Genomic DNA, 16,527 nt, shown 5'->3' with positions numbered 1-16,527 from the left:
CCCTCCACAAAGTGCACCAGAAAGTCCTGCTGTCATGGAGAGTCAAACCTGATTATGTTGTTAATTTCTTCTAAAATTAGTTGATGAAACTGTTACTGTTATTTTGGACATGTATTTGGTTTTCTAGTTGAACTTTTATTTGCCTACTTGGAAGTATTTTGGACATGTAACTCTTGGAAATATTTTGGACTTGTTGGCTAGCTACTTTTCAAGTTTTAGTTGTTGTTGTGAGTGTATGAAACTATGAAGTATGGACAATGCACTAATGCAGCAGGATTTTCTTGAATTATGTTGTTAAGTTATGTTTGCTTGAATTATGTGTTGAATTTGAAGTCTTGAATACTTGAATCTTACAGGTTAAAGAAATTAGTCAAATTACAGGTTAAAAAAATTACAGTATAAAGAAATTAGTAAATTACAGGTTTTTATTTTAATTTTTTTTAATTAAAAAAAAAATCAGATTTAGGCGGGTCGGGTTCAGGTCGACCCGTTTATAATCAGGTCGGGTTCAGGTTGGTTATTTTGACCTGTTTAAGTAAACAGGTCGGGTTCAGGTTGGGGGGTCCTGACCCGTTTATGTAAACAGGTCGACCTGAACCCGACCCGACTCGACCTGTTTGCCAGCCCTAATTTTTTACCTTGCATTTACAAGCTACCTCACTTACTTTTTCATTCTCTTTCACTCTCTCTTTTCTCCTTAATATGTATGTCTAAATCAAACGCGACAACTAAATAGAAACGGAGGAAATAATACACAATAGAAGATTCCGTTCAAAAAAAAAAAGTACTCCGTAGAAGATTATTCAATTTATTCTAGAACACTCCTCTATAATGGGCAATAAGTCTATTGTGCACCTTGGTCCATCTAGGATAGCTGGACCACAGGCGATTGTTCAGATTTTATTACCAAATGTTCAAAAGTATGGAAGTGGTGCGATGTACGAATTTTTGTACAAAATGGTCAAAATTTGCAATTGTTCAAATATTTTTACGAAATGTTTAAAAGTATAGGCATACATTGAGATTGTTCAGATATTTTTACTAAATGATCAAAATTTGCGAAGTTCAAATTTTTTTACTTAATGTTCAAATTTTGCAATTGTCCAGATTTTTTAGTAAATGTTCAAAAGTATAGTCGTGTTCATTGTGATTGTTAAGATATTTTTACTAAATAATTTGCGATGTTCGGATTTTTTTACTAAATGTTCAAAATTTGCAATTGTTCAAATCTTTTTACTGAATGTCAAAAGTATAAGCGTGGTACATTGCGATTGTTAAGATATTTATTTTCAAAAATTTTGATGTTCAGATTTTTTTTTTAAAATGTTCAAAATTTTCAATTGTTCAGATTTTGTTACTAAATGTTCAAAAGTATCAGGTAATCGATCATAATAGATACGAATTGATTAATGAGAACAGTAAAAATAATCAGGTAATCGATTACGAATTGAGATCAATCAAATTAGCTTTCACAAATTCAATTGATATTAAAACAATTATTTCATCCACAAATTCATCTCAAAATCAAAAATTAAATTAATATTGATCACAATGAGTTCATAATAACAAACTTGGATTGGTATCTTTGGGAATTTAAAATTGTTCCATCACGTTAAATGCAGAAATTTAATGGAAAAAAAATCAAAGAACAAAGGAGAGAGAAAACAAGAATTTGAAAAAAAAAGAATGAAGTAAATTTAATAAAGAAATAAAAAGAGATTAGATTTAAAAAAAAAAAAAGAGAGAGAGAGAGAGAGATAGTGTGTTTCTGAAAAGGAAACAAAATTTTGTAAAGATGGTGGGAAGAAGAAGAGAATGAAGTTGTATTTCATTTATATAAGGTTGTGTTTTAATTTTTTATTTTTTTGGGTTAATTGCAAGTAAATACGCGGCCCAAGCCAATGTTTTGGTGAAACCCAAGCTTTCTTTTTTTTTCTAACGAACCTTCAATTACATTTAATAATTATCACTTCATATATAAACCCGTGTCTAATCCTCTCTCACACCCCAAACAAAAACAAAAAAAAAAATAATGGCTAGATTGAGGATGATGAACAACAATGGCGGAGAGGACAGACTGAGTTCTCTTCCCGATCCCATTCTCATCGATATTCTCAGCCGTCTCCCTACCAACACCGCGGCTACCACTGCTATTTTATCCCCTCGATGGCATTATCTATGGACACATATCACTTCTATCGACATCAATTGCCGCAAATTCACTACCAGCATCGATAAGTTCGCAGATATCGACAAAGTCTTCCAAAGGTTAGCGTCTCCCTTAATCAATTCTTTTACTCTCCGTGGTTGTGACCGGTCTCGTGGGAGTGAATGGTTAAGCGATTTGTCTAAACACGTGAATTCTTGGCTTCATCAAATTTGTGATAGTAAAGTACAAAAAATCTGCATAAAAGTTATAGAGCGTGATTTTAAGTTGATGAACACTGTAACGCCTTCAATTATTTTCCAAACTCCTGCGTTGGTTGTACTTGAACTCGTCTCCGAGTTGTCTTGCTTTGTGCCTGATCATGCTATTAAAGATGATACAACCACGACCAATTTCAACCTTCCGAAACTAAAGAAGTTGAGTGTGACCGTGTTGCTGTTTCATTGTAACTTTTGGGGAAGACTAATTAAGTCTTGTCCGTCACTTGAAAATTTGTCCATGGTTATTTGTCACATTCGTCAGCCTAGAAAAATTATCGCGGATATTAATATATCCGCGAAAAATTTGGAGCGGTTAAATTTAGAGTTGATTGGATGCAAACTTTTAGCCAAAGTTACAATTGATGCACCAAGTTTAAAATACTTGAGTGTAAGTGACTCAAATCCAAGTTTGACATTGTTACCTGAGTCTAATGTGATGATCTTGAACATCAATAAATTTCTTGGATCAATTTCTCATGTGAGCTCCCTTACACTTGATTTAATCGCATTCACCTTTTCGACTCGATTTTACCCAAATTTGAGCTATCTTAGATTGAATACACATTTTACTAACAATGAGTATAAGATGCTCTTGGTATTGTTTCGATTATGTCCAAATTTGGAAGTACTTGTCTTGAGTAGTACGAGCTGACGTAATGTTGGCTTGATCTCTTCATCAAATGATTTCGCGGCACCTTTGCTTTTATTGACAAGATTTAAGAGAGTTGAGGTAGAGGTGAATTCGACTGATTACAATGAAGAGAATATATTGGATGCCATTAAGTACTTTTTGTGTTGCACACCATACTTGGAGCGGCTCGTTTGTGTGTTTACTAAAAATGTGAGAACGGTATTGTATGATCGAAGTACGGAGTTATCGTTTTGGGAAAAACTATCCAAGTGTAGAAGAAGCTCACCACGGTGCCAAATCGAATTTTCGGGCTTATATATCAAGGTGTCTACCACTGCCGCGGCAATTAGAGGTAATGCTTCCTAATGGAAGTATCACATGAATCATGAATGTGTGATTATGCGTATTTTCTGTTAATTTATATTGATTTCATAGTCATCTTAAAATTCTCATTGATGGAAATTAGCTTGTTTTTAGGAGATATCAATTCAATAGTATTTGCCTGTTTCTGTTATACATTGCTAGTTGAATTGATTTTTATTGTTGAGCATTGTTTGACTAATTAATTAAATTCGTAATTTGAAAGGAGATAATAACAAAGTCATAAATATACTTTTCAATTGTTTCAAAAAAATAAAATAAAAATAAATATACTTTTCAACTCTTGATAAGATTGAATCAGTTTTATGATTAAAACTGATTTTTAATGTTTAAAATGTTTTTTTTTTCTTATTTAGAGGGAAATTAGAAGCTGAACTGAACTGAAATTAAGTAAATGTGAACAGGCTCTAAGATTGATTTTTGCTGATTAAAATAATAATTTAATTTGGTTATTGGACGGGTTAGGCCAGGATCGATGTGACTCTCCCTTAAATGGATCAATATGGGAAAAAAATAATGATAAAAGAGATGGACAAAAGTGAGCCCAATAATGTTTGTTAGGGCTTATACTTTCATTTATTGCCATCCTCCTAAACCTTGATTAAACCCTATTGAAACCTCTTGAAAATCCTAATAAACTCACATGAATCATAATATGGATGAAGTAAATATCCTCATCAACAAAAACAATGGTGGTAAAAAGGACAGATTAAGCTCTCTCCCGGACGCTCTATTGATCGAAATTTTATCCCTTCTCCCTATCCATTCTGCCGTTGCTACCTCGATCTTGTCCCGTCCTTGGCGATCCCTTTCGACCGAGCTTCGTAACTTTAGTCGTAACCTTATCATCGACATAAATAGCGGTGAAAAAAACTTTGAAAAATTTATATCCTCTTTCGATCACATCCTCAATCAATTCACCTCCCCGCGTATCCAAACCTCAAAACTACATTTGAAACATTTCGATAATAACCACTATTTGGAAGATGATCTATTCGTAAAACTGTTAAAGTTTGTGTATTCAAGTCTTCCTCAAATTTCCGCCTTAAATCTTGTAAGTTTAGATATAAGCTTTTCTGATTTTGCCTGGTTTAGCATACATATACCAAGTTATGTTTTCGAAATCAAATCACTCGTAAACCTCGAATTAGATGGATGTTATTATTGTAGATATCTTAAAAATGGTATTGTTAATCTTCCTAATTTGAAGAGGTTTAAACTAGGTATTTATCGGTTGGTCAACCTTGAATCATTGAAGGCAATTCTTAAGTATTGTTCTTTATTGGAGACTTTGATCTTGACATTCGATTTGTCCAAGGATCAAAATAACATAGATGACGACTACATAATAGATATTTCAGCTCCAAATTTGAAAGCTTTGGTGATTAATAGTACATATGTCTCGTCGTTTTTGATAAAAAAATTTGTGATTGATACACCCTTGTTGGAAGAGATTGAGATTAAAGATTGTATTGCATCTTATTGTTTCGTCGAGACTCTGAGTTATTTGAAAAGGGCATCTATTGTGTTTAGGGATTCTATCGATAGGAATTGTAGATTCAAGCAAGGAAATGCTCTTTATACCTTAATACCTGTTCTTTTTCGAGGGATGTCGAATGCTAACTACTTTAAACTAAAGGGTGGTCTTGCTATCTACAATAATGCCCTTTTTCCCGTGGATGCAAATGTTTGGTCACTCTTTCGTAATCTAACTCATCTTCGATTGTCTTTATCTAAGACTGTTATCAATTGGGGATCCGCAATACCATTATGTTTGTTACCGAAACTCAAGAAGATAGACTTGTTGAAAATCAATATTATTGGAGGCTACAATGATGCCAATTTGGTTCAAGTCATTCTAAGCAATGCACATGTTTTGGAGAAGCTTTACATTTCTTGCATTGCTAGTAAGAATTCTAACCTTGGCGATTACAAAAAAAAACCAATTACGGAAGGAATATGACTTCTGTGGTATATTGTTCAGCCTTCCAAGGAGTTGTTTAACTTGCGAGATTGAGTTTAATGGAATTTATATTCGTGCATCATCAAGTAATGTAGGTACGGAGTACTTCTATAAATGACTGGGTTGGATACCACAAGTGCTTTGCTGAAGACGACCAATTTTTCAAATAAATAATAATGTAATGCCTTAGTTTTTTCTTTAGACTCATTAAGAACAATATGAGGCAATAAAGAAGATTTGATGTCACAATCCATCCTACTATTGGTTACTTTTGCCCCTAATTTTTATATGTAGTCTTTTTATATTTATAGTAAACTCTGTCTTAGTTTTCTATTATAATCCCTCCAAAATAAAATTCAAAGGTTAGGTAGACTTTTTTGTATCCAACAACCAATTCAACTTCTTTCTTATTTGAGAGAGTTTAAAATAAAAAATCTCACTCAAAAATCCAAACAAAAATGGCTGAAACACTCTCAAATTATGAAGAAGACAGATTAAGCTCACTTCCAGACACTCTTTTGGTCGATATTCTTTCATTCATCCCATTCAAATCCGCAGTTGCCACCTCTATCTTATCTCGCCGATGGTGTTACCTCTGGACACAGCTACAACTCCCTCACCTCTTTTTAGACTGGCCATGGCCGCGTGCCTCTGACTCCGATCACTCTGAAAAATTCTTCCAATTCATCAACACGGTTGATAATATTTTCAACCGGATCACCTCCCCACTTATCAAAACCTTCCATCTACATATCCCTTACCCACAAACTGCGAAGAATGATGAATTTGAAGTGTGTTCTGCTTATTTGAAATCCTGGATTCGTCGTGTTTGTGTCCTTAAAGTGGCTAAGATCAAGGTAAGTTGCGACTTTCCTTACTATCTTGGACCTCATGTTCGTTTTCCGTCTTGTGTATTTGACGTTGAATCACTAGTAGAACTTGAATTGGGTGGAAATTTATGCTGTGAATTGCCAGAAACTGAAATTGTTAGTCTTCCAAATTTGAAGAAGCTTGTGTTAATTGACCTGCCAACCAACAATAGATCAGTGTTTGAAACTTTGTTTAAGTCTTGCCCTTTGTTGGAAATGTTGTCTTTGGAAATAGATGAAGATTCCGCTAACTCAGAATATCTGACAATATCAGCTCAGAATCTGAAGTCCTTGATTATCAGGGGAAAATCGCGGCATTTTGTGTTTACCATTAAAGCACCATTGCTCCAACACATTGAGATTCGCGGCTTTCTTGGTCTGTATAGGTTTGATCAGTATCCAAGCAGATTGGTCAGGGCAGATCTTGACATTTCGAACTTTAGCTATAGTAGGATTGATTTTATAAGATATATACCAAAACTTGTTCAGGGGATTTCTAGTGTTGAATCTCTTAACCTGTTAAATGGTCTTTCTGTGTTCAATGCGCTTGATAGCTTGGATTTTGATGTTGGGTCAGTCTTTCATAATCTTGTCCATCTTACCTTAGATTTGTCTAAGAATGAAAAGGATTGGGGTGATCGAAATCCAATACCAATATGCTTGTTAAGTCGGCTTAAGAAGATAAAATTATTGAATACTCAGGGTAATGCCAATGATGTGAAGTTGCTTGAGTACATTCTAAGTAATGCAACTGTTTTGGACCGGCTTTATATTTCCTCCGTTCATGATGGTTATGGCGATGATGATGGTGAAAGAGGTCAAGTATGGAGGGAGTATAAATTGTCTAGAACAATGTTATTGGTTCCAAGGAATACCAAAATAACCATAAATGTTGAGGATCCTCTGTTTGGTCAGACACCTACTGACAGTCCATAATCTGCAAGGCATGAATGATTTTGACATGTAAGAATTGAAGTGGCTCCTGTTTCTGAACTTCAAGTTTCACTACGTATCGTTTTTCTTTGCAAAAGACAGGTTATACCAAATACGCCTCAGTACTGCTTGTTGAGAAGCTTAAAATTAGATGCAGAATATGATTGCCACACAGGCACTTAAGACCTGATTTTTATTTGTGCTTCAAGAATGTAAAATTGATACACTTAATTTTTTATTGTAGCATTAATTTATTTTCTTTAAAGAGACAAATTACATGTTTACTAATTGTGGAATATGCTTTTACACCTAGATCTTTCAAGTCTGCATAAAAAATAGGAGTCAAATTTAGAGTTTTGCATATAATATAGGAGTCAAATTTGGAGTTCTGCATATAATATAGGAGTCAAATTGTCTGTTGGGAAAGCTTTCAGACTTGTCATCCTGAAGCTGTTTTGCTTAAATATAAATCTCCACAAAATGAATTTTACAGGTTCTAGATTTTAATCGAAAAGCAGGTGAATTTTGTCTGAGTTTTGATTGCTTAGTAAGTGTCAGAATCAATTTTCTATGCCCCCTGTGTAATACAAGTATATTCGAGTATTATATTATCGTGTCTGATTGTTTCTGTTCTGGAGGTGTAGTATAGAGTACTGAAATTAGCTACACATACGAATATCAGTTAACTAAACGTGACCTTCTAATGGAATCAGAAATATCTGTTATTCTCAAAACAAATTAGGAATCTGTTACAAAAGTCTGATTCAGATATAAGCTACACAGTTCAACAAAAGACTACAAATCAATAATAAAAGGTAAAAAGTTATATAATCAGATTAAGCCCTGCCTAATAATAATAATAATAATAGTGTTGGTCATCTTAGTGTAGATGGATGTTACTGCCTGCATCTTCATAAACCTCGTCTGATACAGGACACCACTAGAACATTTCCTGTCTCGGTCGAATATCTTCCCACAGCTTTTCTGCCTCATCAATCTCAGTAATCTCATAAAAGATCTGAGAGTTAGGTATTCCTAGGCAATGCATACCATGTTCATGACGCTCTTCACGGAAGTGCCTCTCGAAAGCAATCTGCCCCTTGTAGGTGTAATTCCCACATATCTGACACTCGAATTCTTGGTCAAGTCCATCCCAACCCAGCACCAAGTTATCAACCTTTTCGACATCCTTTTCTCCCTCGATCTCATAATCAGCCTTGCAGTCATAAGTTATTTCGTTAGCAGTCATCATTAGCCTGTTCTCAACATCTTGTCGAGTTTGCTCAATAGTCTCTTCTAGAATCCCACACAACTTCTTGACATTGGCCTCGACGAGTCCTGTCACTTTATAATCAGACTGTTGTACATCTTCTTCTCTTCCCGTCTTTAAGCACTTTCGATTCAGCCTATCTTCAGGGGTGTTCTTGACCAATAACAGCCTCGCCGCTTTCTGTAAGACAGTATCCTCAGAATTGAGTCCCAAGACATCCAAACCCTCTTTAAGCTTCTCCGGTCCCAACTCAATCAAACTCTCCAATGTATTACACTCATCAACTTCGTCGATTGCCATCATCCTAGACCGCTTCTTACCCCTACTACCCCCCTTCCATTGTCCATCGAACACCCTGTCAATGAACTTCACGGGTTCCGATCGCTCCAAGAATGACTCATCAACAACAGAAAATGTATCAACACAATCAAGAGGACACCCAAATTCATACCCTTGAACACTCCCTAAGGGAATTTCGTACAGCTCACTATCTCGAACAAAATTCGAAGCCGCCGTCGGGTTAAGGCGCTTGTACTCGTGTGTCTCCTGCTTAGAAATGTCATCGAACTCCTTAAACACCTTACTAATTATCTCACATACTTTACGGACTTCCATCGCTAAACTTTAAAATTAAACTAACCCTATTAGAAGACTTTCTTTAAGATTTTTTTTTCTTATTGTTAAAGGAATTTTTTTTGACAAAATTGTTGAAGGAATTTGATTTGCATATAAACACTAAATGTTGAGGGATATTTATAATTGATGAATGAAATTAAGTCGGTTCATTTGATGATTATTAGGCGGTGTAATCTTTATATGCTTGAGGGTCAAGTTCCCGGATTGTAAATTGATTTTTTCTTGCACCCCAAGTCCCCAATCTTGTTAATTAGCCTTTGTTTTTTAGGAAAGTTTTACTTCACGTTTATTTTAGGAAAGTTCAACTAAACTTTTTTATTTAACATAAAACCTTTTTTAAGGAAAGTTTTATTAACTTTTTTTTTTTGTTTTTTTTTTTTTTTGAAAGCCAAGTTTTTTTTTTTTTTTTTTTTTAATAATAGAACCGAAGTTTTATTTAACCTTATAACTAGGGTTCTATTAAAACAAAAATAAATAAATTGTAAAATAGAGTTTGTAAGTTTAATCAAAATTCAAACCATTTGTATGATTATAAGTTTATAACTTTTATAATGAGTTGAGTATTAAGAGCTTATTCGATTCAACTTAATTTCAGTTCAGTATAGTTCAACTCCAATTATTTTAGTTCTGATCCTAATTTTCTTCTCTCATAAACAAATCATTTTAGCTCTATCAATTACGGAGTAATTCAGTTTAGTTGTTTTCAGTGACTCAGGACAGGCCATAAGTAGTTAGTTTTGACATAATTAGATTTGTATCAAAAAATACAGTACAAGTAGACCTACATATGATATTGTTTGGTTAGATTTCATCTAAATGTCGTCCCAAAATCAATACCAGATTAAAACATGTAAATTTTTACTTCGTATTTTAAAAAATGAATGAGTATATTCCGGAAAAGGTAACAAAGTTATACAACAATTGCCTCTATAGCAATAGTGACTTGTCCGAGGATGACAATAGAACAAACTTCTGTCTGGCAGCTAATAGCATAGACATCGACAACCACAGTCCACAGTGCATAAATTTAGTGTACCGAAGGCACAAGGCAGGGTATAATAATAAAAGTTGTATATAAAGCACAGCATTTGCGAAGTAGATATATACTGCAACTTAAATATCATCAAATTCATAATTCGGATTCAAGATAAAAACAAACTGTATCATGATTTATACAATTTTGAAAACATATTACGAAGTACTAAATTTGTAGATACAATTCTGAAGGCAATTGCATCTATAACAGTCTGAAAACACTCAAGGCGGATGCTGAGATGAGTCTGAAAACTTGAATGTGCAGATTGGGGAGCATATACATTTTTATCGTCGATAACCATACCGCTTGAAGTTAAAATACAAACGTAATATGCCTTGTTCAAATGTACATTTGAAACCCTTTTTGCAGGAAAGCTCCCATTCTTTAAGCACAATGCGGAACGCTAGGTCTTCATAAGGAGGCCCGGCTTGAAATCTAAGAATACATGTCTCAGTAGAGTCCCCGTCTTTCTCAACAAGTGCTTTGGGAACCTTAGAACTGTCAATAAGGTGTGGGTAGAATACATTGAATTTGTACCCTTGAACAAACTTGGGAGGAGGGTTATCACGGCTGTAATGTGTCCGGTTATACTTGTTCCATTCATAACTTGTATGAAAATAATTGAAATACTTGGGCTTTCTTGGGCGATACATGTCATGCCAATCATACACCTGTGAATCCAGGTTCACTACAGCATCGGAACCCAAAACCACGTCACCTTCCTCCATGGCTCCCATACTTTCTTTCTTTGCCATGACCTCAAAGTCACCCTCCTCTGGCTTTGAACGCGGTTCTAAAGCCATTCCTGCTTCTTTCAACCACCTTTTCTGTTCAACCAAAACACCCAAGCGCTTCTCCAAAACTGCCCTATCCTCATCAGGATCAATTGCTTCCTCATTATCTTCACCATGTAAGAGCCGAGGGGAATATGGACCATCCCGAGCATCTTCAACTTCCTCCTCGGTTCCCTCCACAGATTTAGTGTTTTCCTCTTGGAGAGCCTGCTGTACTTCAAGGTGGTGCAAATTTCTACTCATATGAATTTCATCAAGACAAGCCTTAGCCTTGTAAAAGTGAAGCTGTTTAAGGACAGCTTCCCAATACTCAACCACCTTTGCTCTTCCAGTAAGCATCAATGACTCGATTTGTTCTAATAGTGCTACCAAATCTTTGTAACTCTTGCCTTCCAAGTAGTTTATGACATCTTTTTCAACACTCGTATGCATACCATGGAGTCTAACTCGATGATCAATTTCCTCTTTTTTCCTGATTTCAGCCAACTCCCACTCACAAACCACCATCAGTGCCTCCCAATACTCCGCATGAGTTGACGACATGGGCGCCCTGTCAAGATCAAGATGCAGTTTAATATCATCAATTAGCTCCTGAAATTCTTTAACAGTACTTGAGCCCTTGAAAACCATGTAAGGCGGCTCATACAACTCCTTGACATCGAATTTATCAGATTCATCAAGATACACAATAAGAATATCAATTGGCTTTGCTCTCCCTTCGCGCAGCCGGACCCTAGACCTTATTTTATACTGTTCTAAAAGAAACTCTCTTTCTTTCATCTCCAAGTTACCAGATTCAGCCCTATCTCTTTCTCTCTGCAACATCATTAATTCCTCGTCTCTCCGCGCCTTCTCCTCCACTCTCTCTTCTCTCCTCTTCTGCATCTTCTTAAACTCAGCCATCAGTTCCTTCTGCCTCTTCTTCTCAGCCTTAACGGTGAGGTCATCCATTGTCGCCTTAAAACCCCGCACCATCACATCTCTCTCGATCTTCTTCCACACAAATTGCTCATTGGTTATCTGATTCTTGAACTTCTTCGCCACACTCACAGCCTTTCTCTGCGCCTTCTTCGCGAGGTACTCCTTAACCTCTTCCTCCGAAATATTCCTCTTTCTTTTCCTGCTGTAGCCAGCCTCTTCAAAGGATTCTGACATATCATAGTCAGAATTGTCCTTGAATTGCCAGCGTCCTCTTCTACGACTGCTCCTGCTGCTCTCATGACTCAACATGTTTTTGGCTGGTCAGGGATTTGGGTAAGGGAAGAGAATTGATCGTGGAGGAGGTACTAACTTCTATTTGGTAAAATACATTAAGCAGCGGATTATTTATATATAATTGAAGGGCAAGTACTGGATTATCCCTTTACCCAAAAAAAAAAAAAAAAAAAAAGAATTATCCCTATACTTGATGGCCAAGTAAATCTAACAGGTCATGGACAAAATTGTTGTCTTTCCTATACTAAAATTAAAATCTATGTGTAAGAAAGTAATCCTATTATCCTTAGGAACTTATTTCATGATTTATTAATTTATTTTATTAAAAAAAAAAAAAAAAAAAAACACTTAATGAATCAATTACTTATAACCCAAACTGGTTAAAAGTTCCCGTATATTATTTGATCTACTAATATTATTGATTGTAAATCTAGTGTGCAAAAAATGTACCAAAAATATCTTGAGTGAAGTTAATTGTGAGCATAAATTGAAATTCATCTTGTAGTTAACCTGTAAGCATAATATATGAATGATAATACAGTCAAAACCACTCAATATCTTGCATATTAGCACAGTGCAGATTCCGCATCTCAACATTGAAATTGAACTACTCCTAAGAGATGTATAATAGATTTGTTCGACTAAAAACTAAAAAGTCATTCTAATAATACAGAATACTGACTAACCAGACAAAGCAATCTGTCTGAGGCTCGAAAAATCTGTCTTGAATTCCTGGTGACCTGCTTTCCTTCTTAGCACCAAGAGTTTAAAAGCCAGTCCAACGTTACATTGTACAGATTAACCAGACAAAGCAACACGTCTGAAAACTGCTTGAAAAGTCTGTCCCCCATTTCTGGCGACCTTCTGCCCTTCCTCGGTAGCAGATACCAGGAGCTTAACGACAGGATCGGCTTCAAGCTCTTCGTCTGTAATACCCTCAAATATGGGATGATTCTCAAGGCATGTTCTCATCCAGACCCCCAGCTCCTCAACATCTGTGATAGTGTAGATGATCCCTCCTTCCCGGAGTACATAAGCATATTCATCCAACAAGAATGGGCTGATTACTCTACGACGGTGATTCTTCTCTTTAAAGTGTGGATCAGGAAACAAGAAAAACATTTTTGATAGTTGACCCTTCTCAAAATAGTTTGGAATGTATGGAGTTGGTCCTTACCACAGAGACATTCTGGTATTGACCAGGATTTGTTGTCCTCAAGCCCAAAATCCGTTCCTTAACATACTCTGTCACCTTATCCCTAATTTCCATTCCAATCATTAGCTTTTCAGGGAATAGAGTTGAAAGGCTGATACAAAGCCCTCCAAAACCACAACCTACATCAGCAAATTCAATCCTCCTTGCATCTCCAGATCGGTCTGGGGAAGGAAAAATTTGAGGAAAATGAAGTGAATAGTCAACATGTTGAGGTGAAAGTGGAACAGGGAAGTGAGAATCACTTAACGGATTACTATGGGCCCGGGCTCGGTAAAATCTCTTCCGAGGCAAACCTGTTGACTTATTAAAAGTTGGGTTTCCCTTGTTCTCCAACATGCTTCTTGCCTTCTTACCCAGGATGACTGGCTGGTGCAAACTTGAAGCTTCAATAGGTCTGCTCAAAGTAACACCCAAAAAAGAGTTAGAAGGAAAGCAGACAGAGAACCCATGATATCATTCACCTGCTTTTCAAAAATAACATGACAGAAGAAGGCCGCTACACAGGAAATGGTCCAATTGAAAACTCTAAAACAAAATATATGCAGAAATTTCACTCATCAAGAGAAATAATAGTGAGAAGAAGAAACGACAACTATGAGCAAATGAAACCATGGCTCTCAAAATTATGTTTGCTAGCTTGCAAATAGCAATATCAGTAGATGTAAACGTCTAGAAGACAGTTTGTTGTATAATGACTATTAAACATGAGCCAAGGTCAACACTGTTTTCATCAATTTCTTATTAGAAAACCTACCCTTCTTATTAAACTCCAGGAATCAAAAGCAAAATGACATCTTTGAAGTTTGAACTTCAGTTCACTTCATAAGTAAAGCAATATTTATCATCCAAACATAATACACCTTATGCTTTTATCAGGGGAAAGTAACTACATGCTCTGTTTTTTTTTTTTTTTTTTTTTTTTTTTTTTTTTTGGGGACGGGATACATATTCTGTTGAAATTTGAAAACATATACCATGCAACCACATCACAAGGGCAACAGCGTTATCATGGCTTCATCAAGAACCAGAGGCCTATCCATAATATAAAACTAACTCACCATAAATCCACCCCCACCCCTCAATTGCTTAAAAAAGGAATACAATAAAACACATCTACAAATTGATGAAATTGTAGGCCTTTCTGCCTAGACTTGTGTATGTGAGTGATTTAATCATAGCCAGAACAATTTAAAGCTATCCTATAACTCAGAAAAAAGTTTTCCTCTCAACTTGATTTACATGATATGTATGGAAATGCTTTGATATTTCCTTAACATCAAAGTAAATTCTTGGCCACGAGGTACCCTCCTCTCTGGACTATCATATTAAGCTCATACCAGATATTGTTATTGGGACCCCACCCCTCCCCCCAAAACAGCCTGACTTCTATCAAAGGCTAGCTGGAAAGTCATTCACATAACACTGACTAAGCCTCCGTAACATAACCTATATAGTTCATGTCCTTCATGCACAAGCCTTCAATCGTGCACTTACAGGCCCACAAAGAGTCTTACTAAGGTGCTCTCTACTAGTACTCAGCAACAAGCCAATAAACCCAAGATACTTTTCAATCTGGGAGCATTTTCAGTCACTCACCTCCATCAAAGTTTGAGGGAAAGTATTGGGGAATAAAGGTCTCTTTGGCCAACGTTACACTATGTTTGGAGGGGAAGATATGGACGGAATGGGAAGGAGAGGTGAGGATATCTTTTTCCTGTGTTTGGATACAACGTTAAGGGATGGAAGAGGAAAAGAATTGGAGAGATTTATATTCCTTCCCCATTAAACCAATCTCTCCAGATAAGAAAGTTTTGATTGGGAAATGAAATGCTAACCAAACAAAGTGTTAGTGTTATTTCCTTTGTGCAATTTTGTTTATTTCCCACTATAATATCTGTTATAGTGTTATGATATTTAATCATTTCTAAGCAAGATAGTTAGAGTCAATGTAAGACATGATATCATTAGGGCTGTAAAAGCTATGTTCTGTAAGCTCACAAAAGGGAGTTATTGCCTTTGTAAAAATCAAGCCTATTGAATGAAATCTAAGAGGAAATTTCCTTAATTAGTTGTCACGTCATTTCTAACTAACCAAGTCATAATATTTTGCTTCAATTACATTCCTAGGAAACAGAAAGAAAGATTTCTATCTATTTTATCAAATGGCTTTTTGTAAGGATGATAATGATTTAGTAAATGAAGATGGCTGGAAATTATGCAGATCTTACCTTTAAGGCTTTAACCTAACCCCATTTAACATATCCATAAGTAGAACTTTCAGAACCCCACAAATCATACTTAATAATGTATTAAGGGAAAATAAGCAATTACCTGTTCAAAATTTTTCACTACAATAAGTTGGAACATAAGTAAATTAAGCACAAATGTACAATATAACTCTCGAGCAGGCCATACCCGGCAGGGGACGGCTGCCCTGGACACAGGCCCAATATCATGGCTTTCCATCCCAACATGAAAAGTTATAAACAAAAGCCTGTGGATTTAGGCAGTATGGTTGAAGTGTTTCAATGGTATTGCAGCCCTATTAATCATCAAGCTTCTTAAAGGGGTTCACTAGGGGTGCTAAACACTGCCAAGCCGGAATAGTGTTAGGCTCAACAGGTTCAAACCCAGGGTTGGCTAAGGCTCCAATAGCCTCAAATAGGCTCGAATAATGCAACACATTAGCAACCAAATTTGACTCAATCATCAATTGAGGCTCAGAAAAACACATAAATTCTGGTGGCTTAAGAATATCAGAGTAAATTGCAAATAACAAAATTGCTCATTATAATCGTTCATAAATTCAGTGCTTATCCCCAATAGTTCAATAACCCACCTTAGAAAAAACCCTAAATTGACTATGCTAGCAATTAAATAAAAGACAGTGAAATTAAGCCCTAAATTGTGAAGTTGATAAACGATGTTAAAGAAAGGAAAAAACAGCTTACCTCAGAACTCAAAAGCTGCTTCAATGGAGGAGAGAGTAGAGCTCAAAATCCACTTCAATGGGAAGTCAGAGTACGCTTCAATGGAGGAAAGAGAGGGGATGCAGTGTAAAAGTGAAAAACAAGAGATAAGAAATTAAAATATAGGAAGAAAAGTAATGACCCTATAATCTTAACCGCCGGATCTAATAATCAACGGTCATAGTAC

At 35.8% G+C, this 16,527-nt stretch overlaps 4 protein-coding genes and 2 pseudogenes across 4 annotated transcripts; 3 read left to right on the top strand and 3 right to left on the bottom strand.

Annotated features, from left to right (window-relative positions):
• Positions 1-2,032: 2,032 nt before the first annotated feature.
• On the top strand, positions 2,033-3,079 carry LOC110730045 (F-box/FBD/LRR-repeat protein At5g22660-like). Its single transcript, XM_021909822.1, has one exon. The coding sequence runs from the start codon at positions 2,033-2,035 to the stop codon at positions 3,077-3,079; it is 1,047 nt and encodes a 348-aa protein (XP_021765514.1).
• A 723-nt stretch (positions 3,080-3,802) lies between these two features.
• Positions 3,803-5,520, top strand: LOC110730044 (annotated as a pseudogene).
• Positions 5,521-5,690: 170 nt separating this feature from the next.
• On the top strand, positions 5,691-7,488 carry LOC110730282 (F-box/LRR-repeat protein 13-like). The gene has a single exon (XM_021910072.1). It carries the CDS (start codon positions 5,861-5,863, stop codon positions 7,205-7,207), a length of 1,347 nt encoding a protein of 448 aa, XP_021765764.1. The 5' UTR covers positions 5,691-5,860; the 3' UTR covers positions 7,208-7,488.
• A 656-nt stretch (positions 7,489-8,144) lies between these two features.
• LOC110730043 (splicing factor SF3a60 homolog) lies at positions 8,145-9,089 on the bottom strand. The gene has a single exon (XM_021909821.1). It carries the CDS (start codon positions 9,087-9,089, stop codon positions 8,145-8,147), a length of 945 nt encoding a protein of 314 aa, XP_021765513.1.
• A 1,164-nt stretch (positions 9,090-10,253) lies between these two features.
• LOC110730278 (cactin-like) lies at positions 10,254-12,564 on the bottom strand. Its single transcript, XM_021910069.1, has one exon. It carries the CDS (start codon positions 12,168-12,170, stop codon positions 10,431-10,433), a length of 1,740 nt encoding a protein of 579 aa, XP_021765761.1. The 5' UTR covers positions 12,171-12,564; the 3' UTR covers positions 10,254-10,430.
• A 104-nt stretch (positions 12,565-12,668) lies between these two features.
• LOC110730280 lies at positions 12,669-16,451 on the bottom strand (annotated as a pseudogene).
• Positions 16,452-16,527: the final 76 nt, after the last annotated feature.

The sequence above is a fragment of the Chenopodium quinoa genome, unplaced genomic scaffold, assembly GCF_001683475.1.
Source record: "Chenopodium quinoa cultivar QQ74 unplaced genomic scaffold, ASM168347v1, whole genome shotgun sequence".
Classification (NCBI taxonomy): Eukaryota; Viridiplantae; Streptophyta; class Magnoliopsida; order Caryophyllales; family Amaranthaceae; genus Chenopodium; species Chenopodium quinoa.
This window is presented reverse-complemented; position numbering and strand designations above follow the sequence as displayed.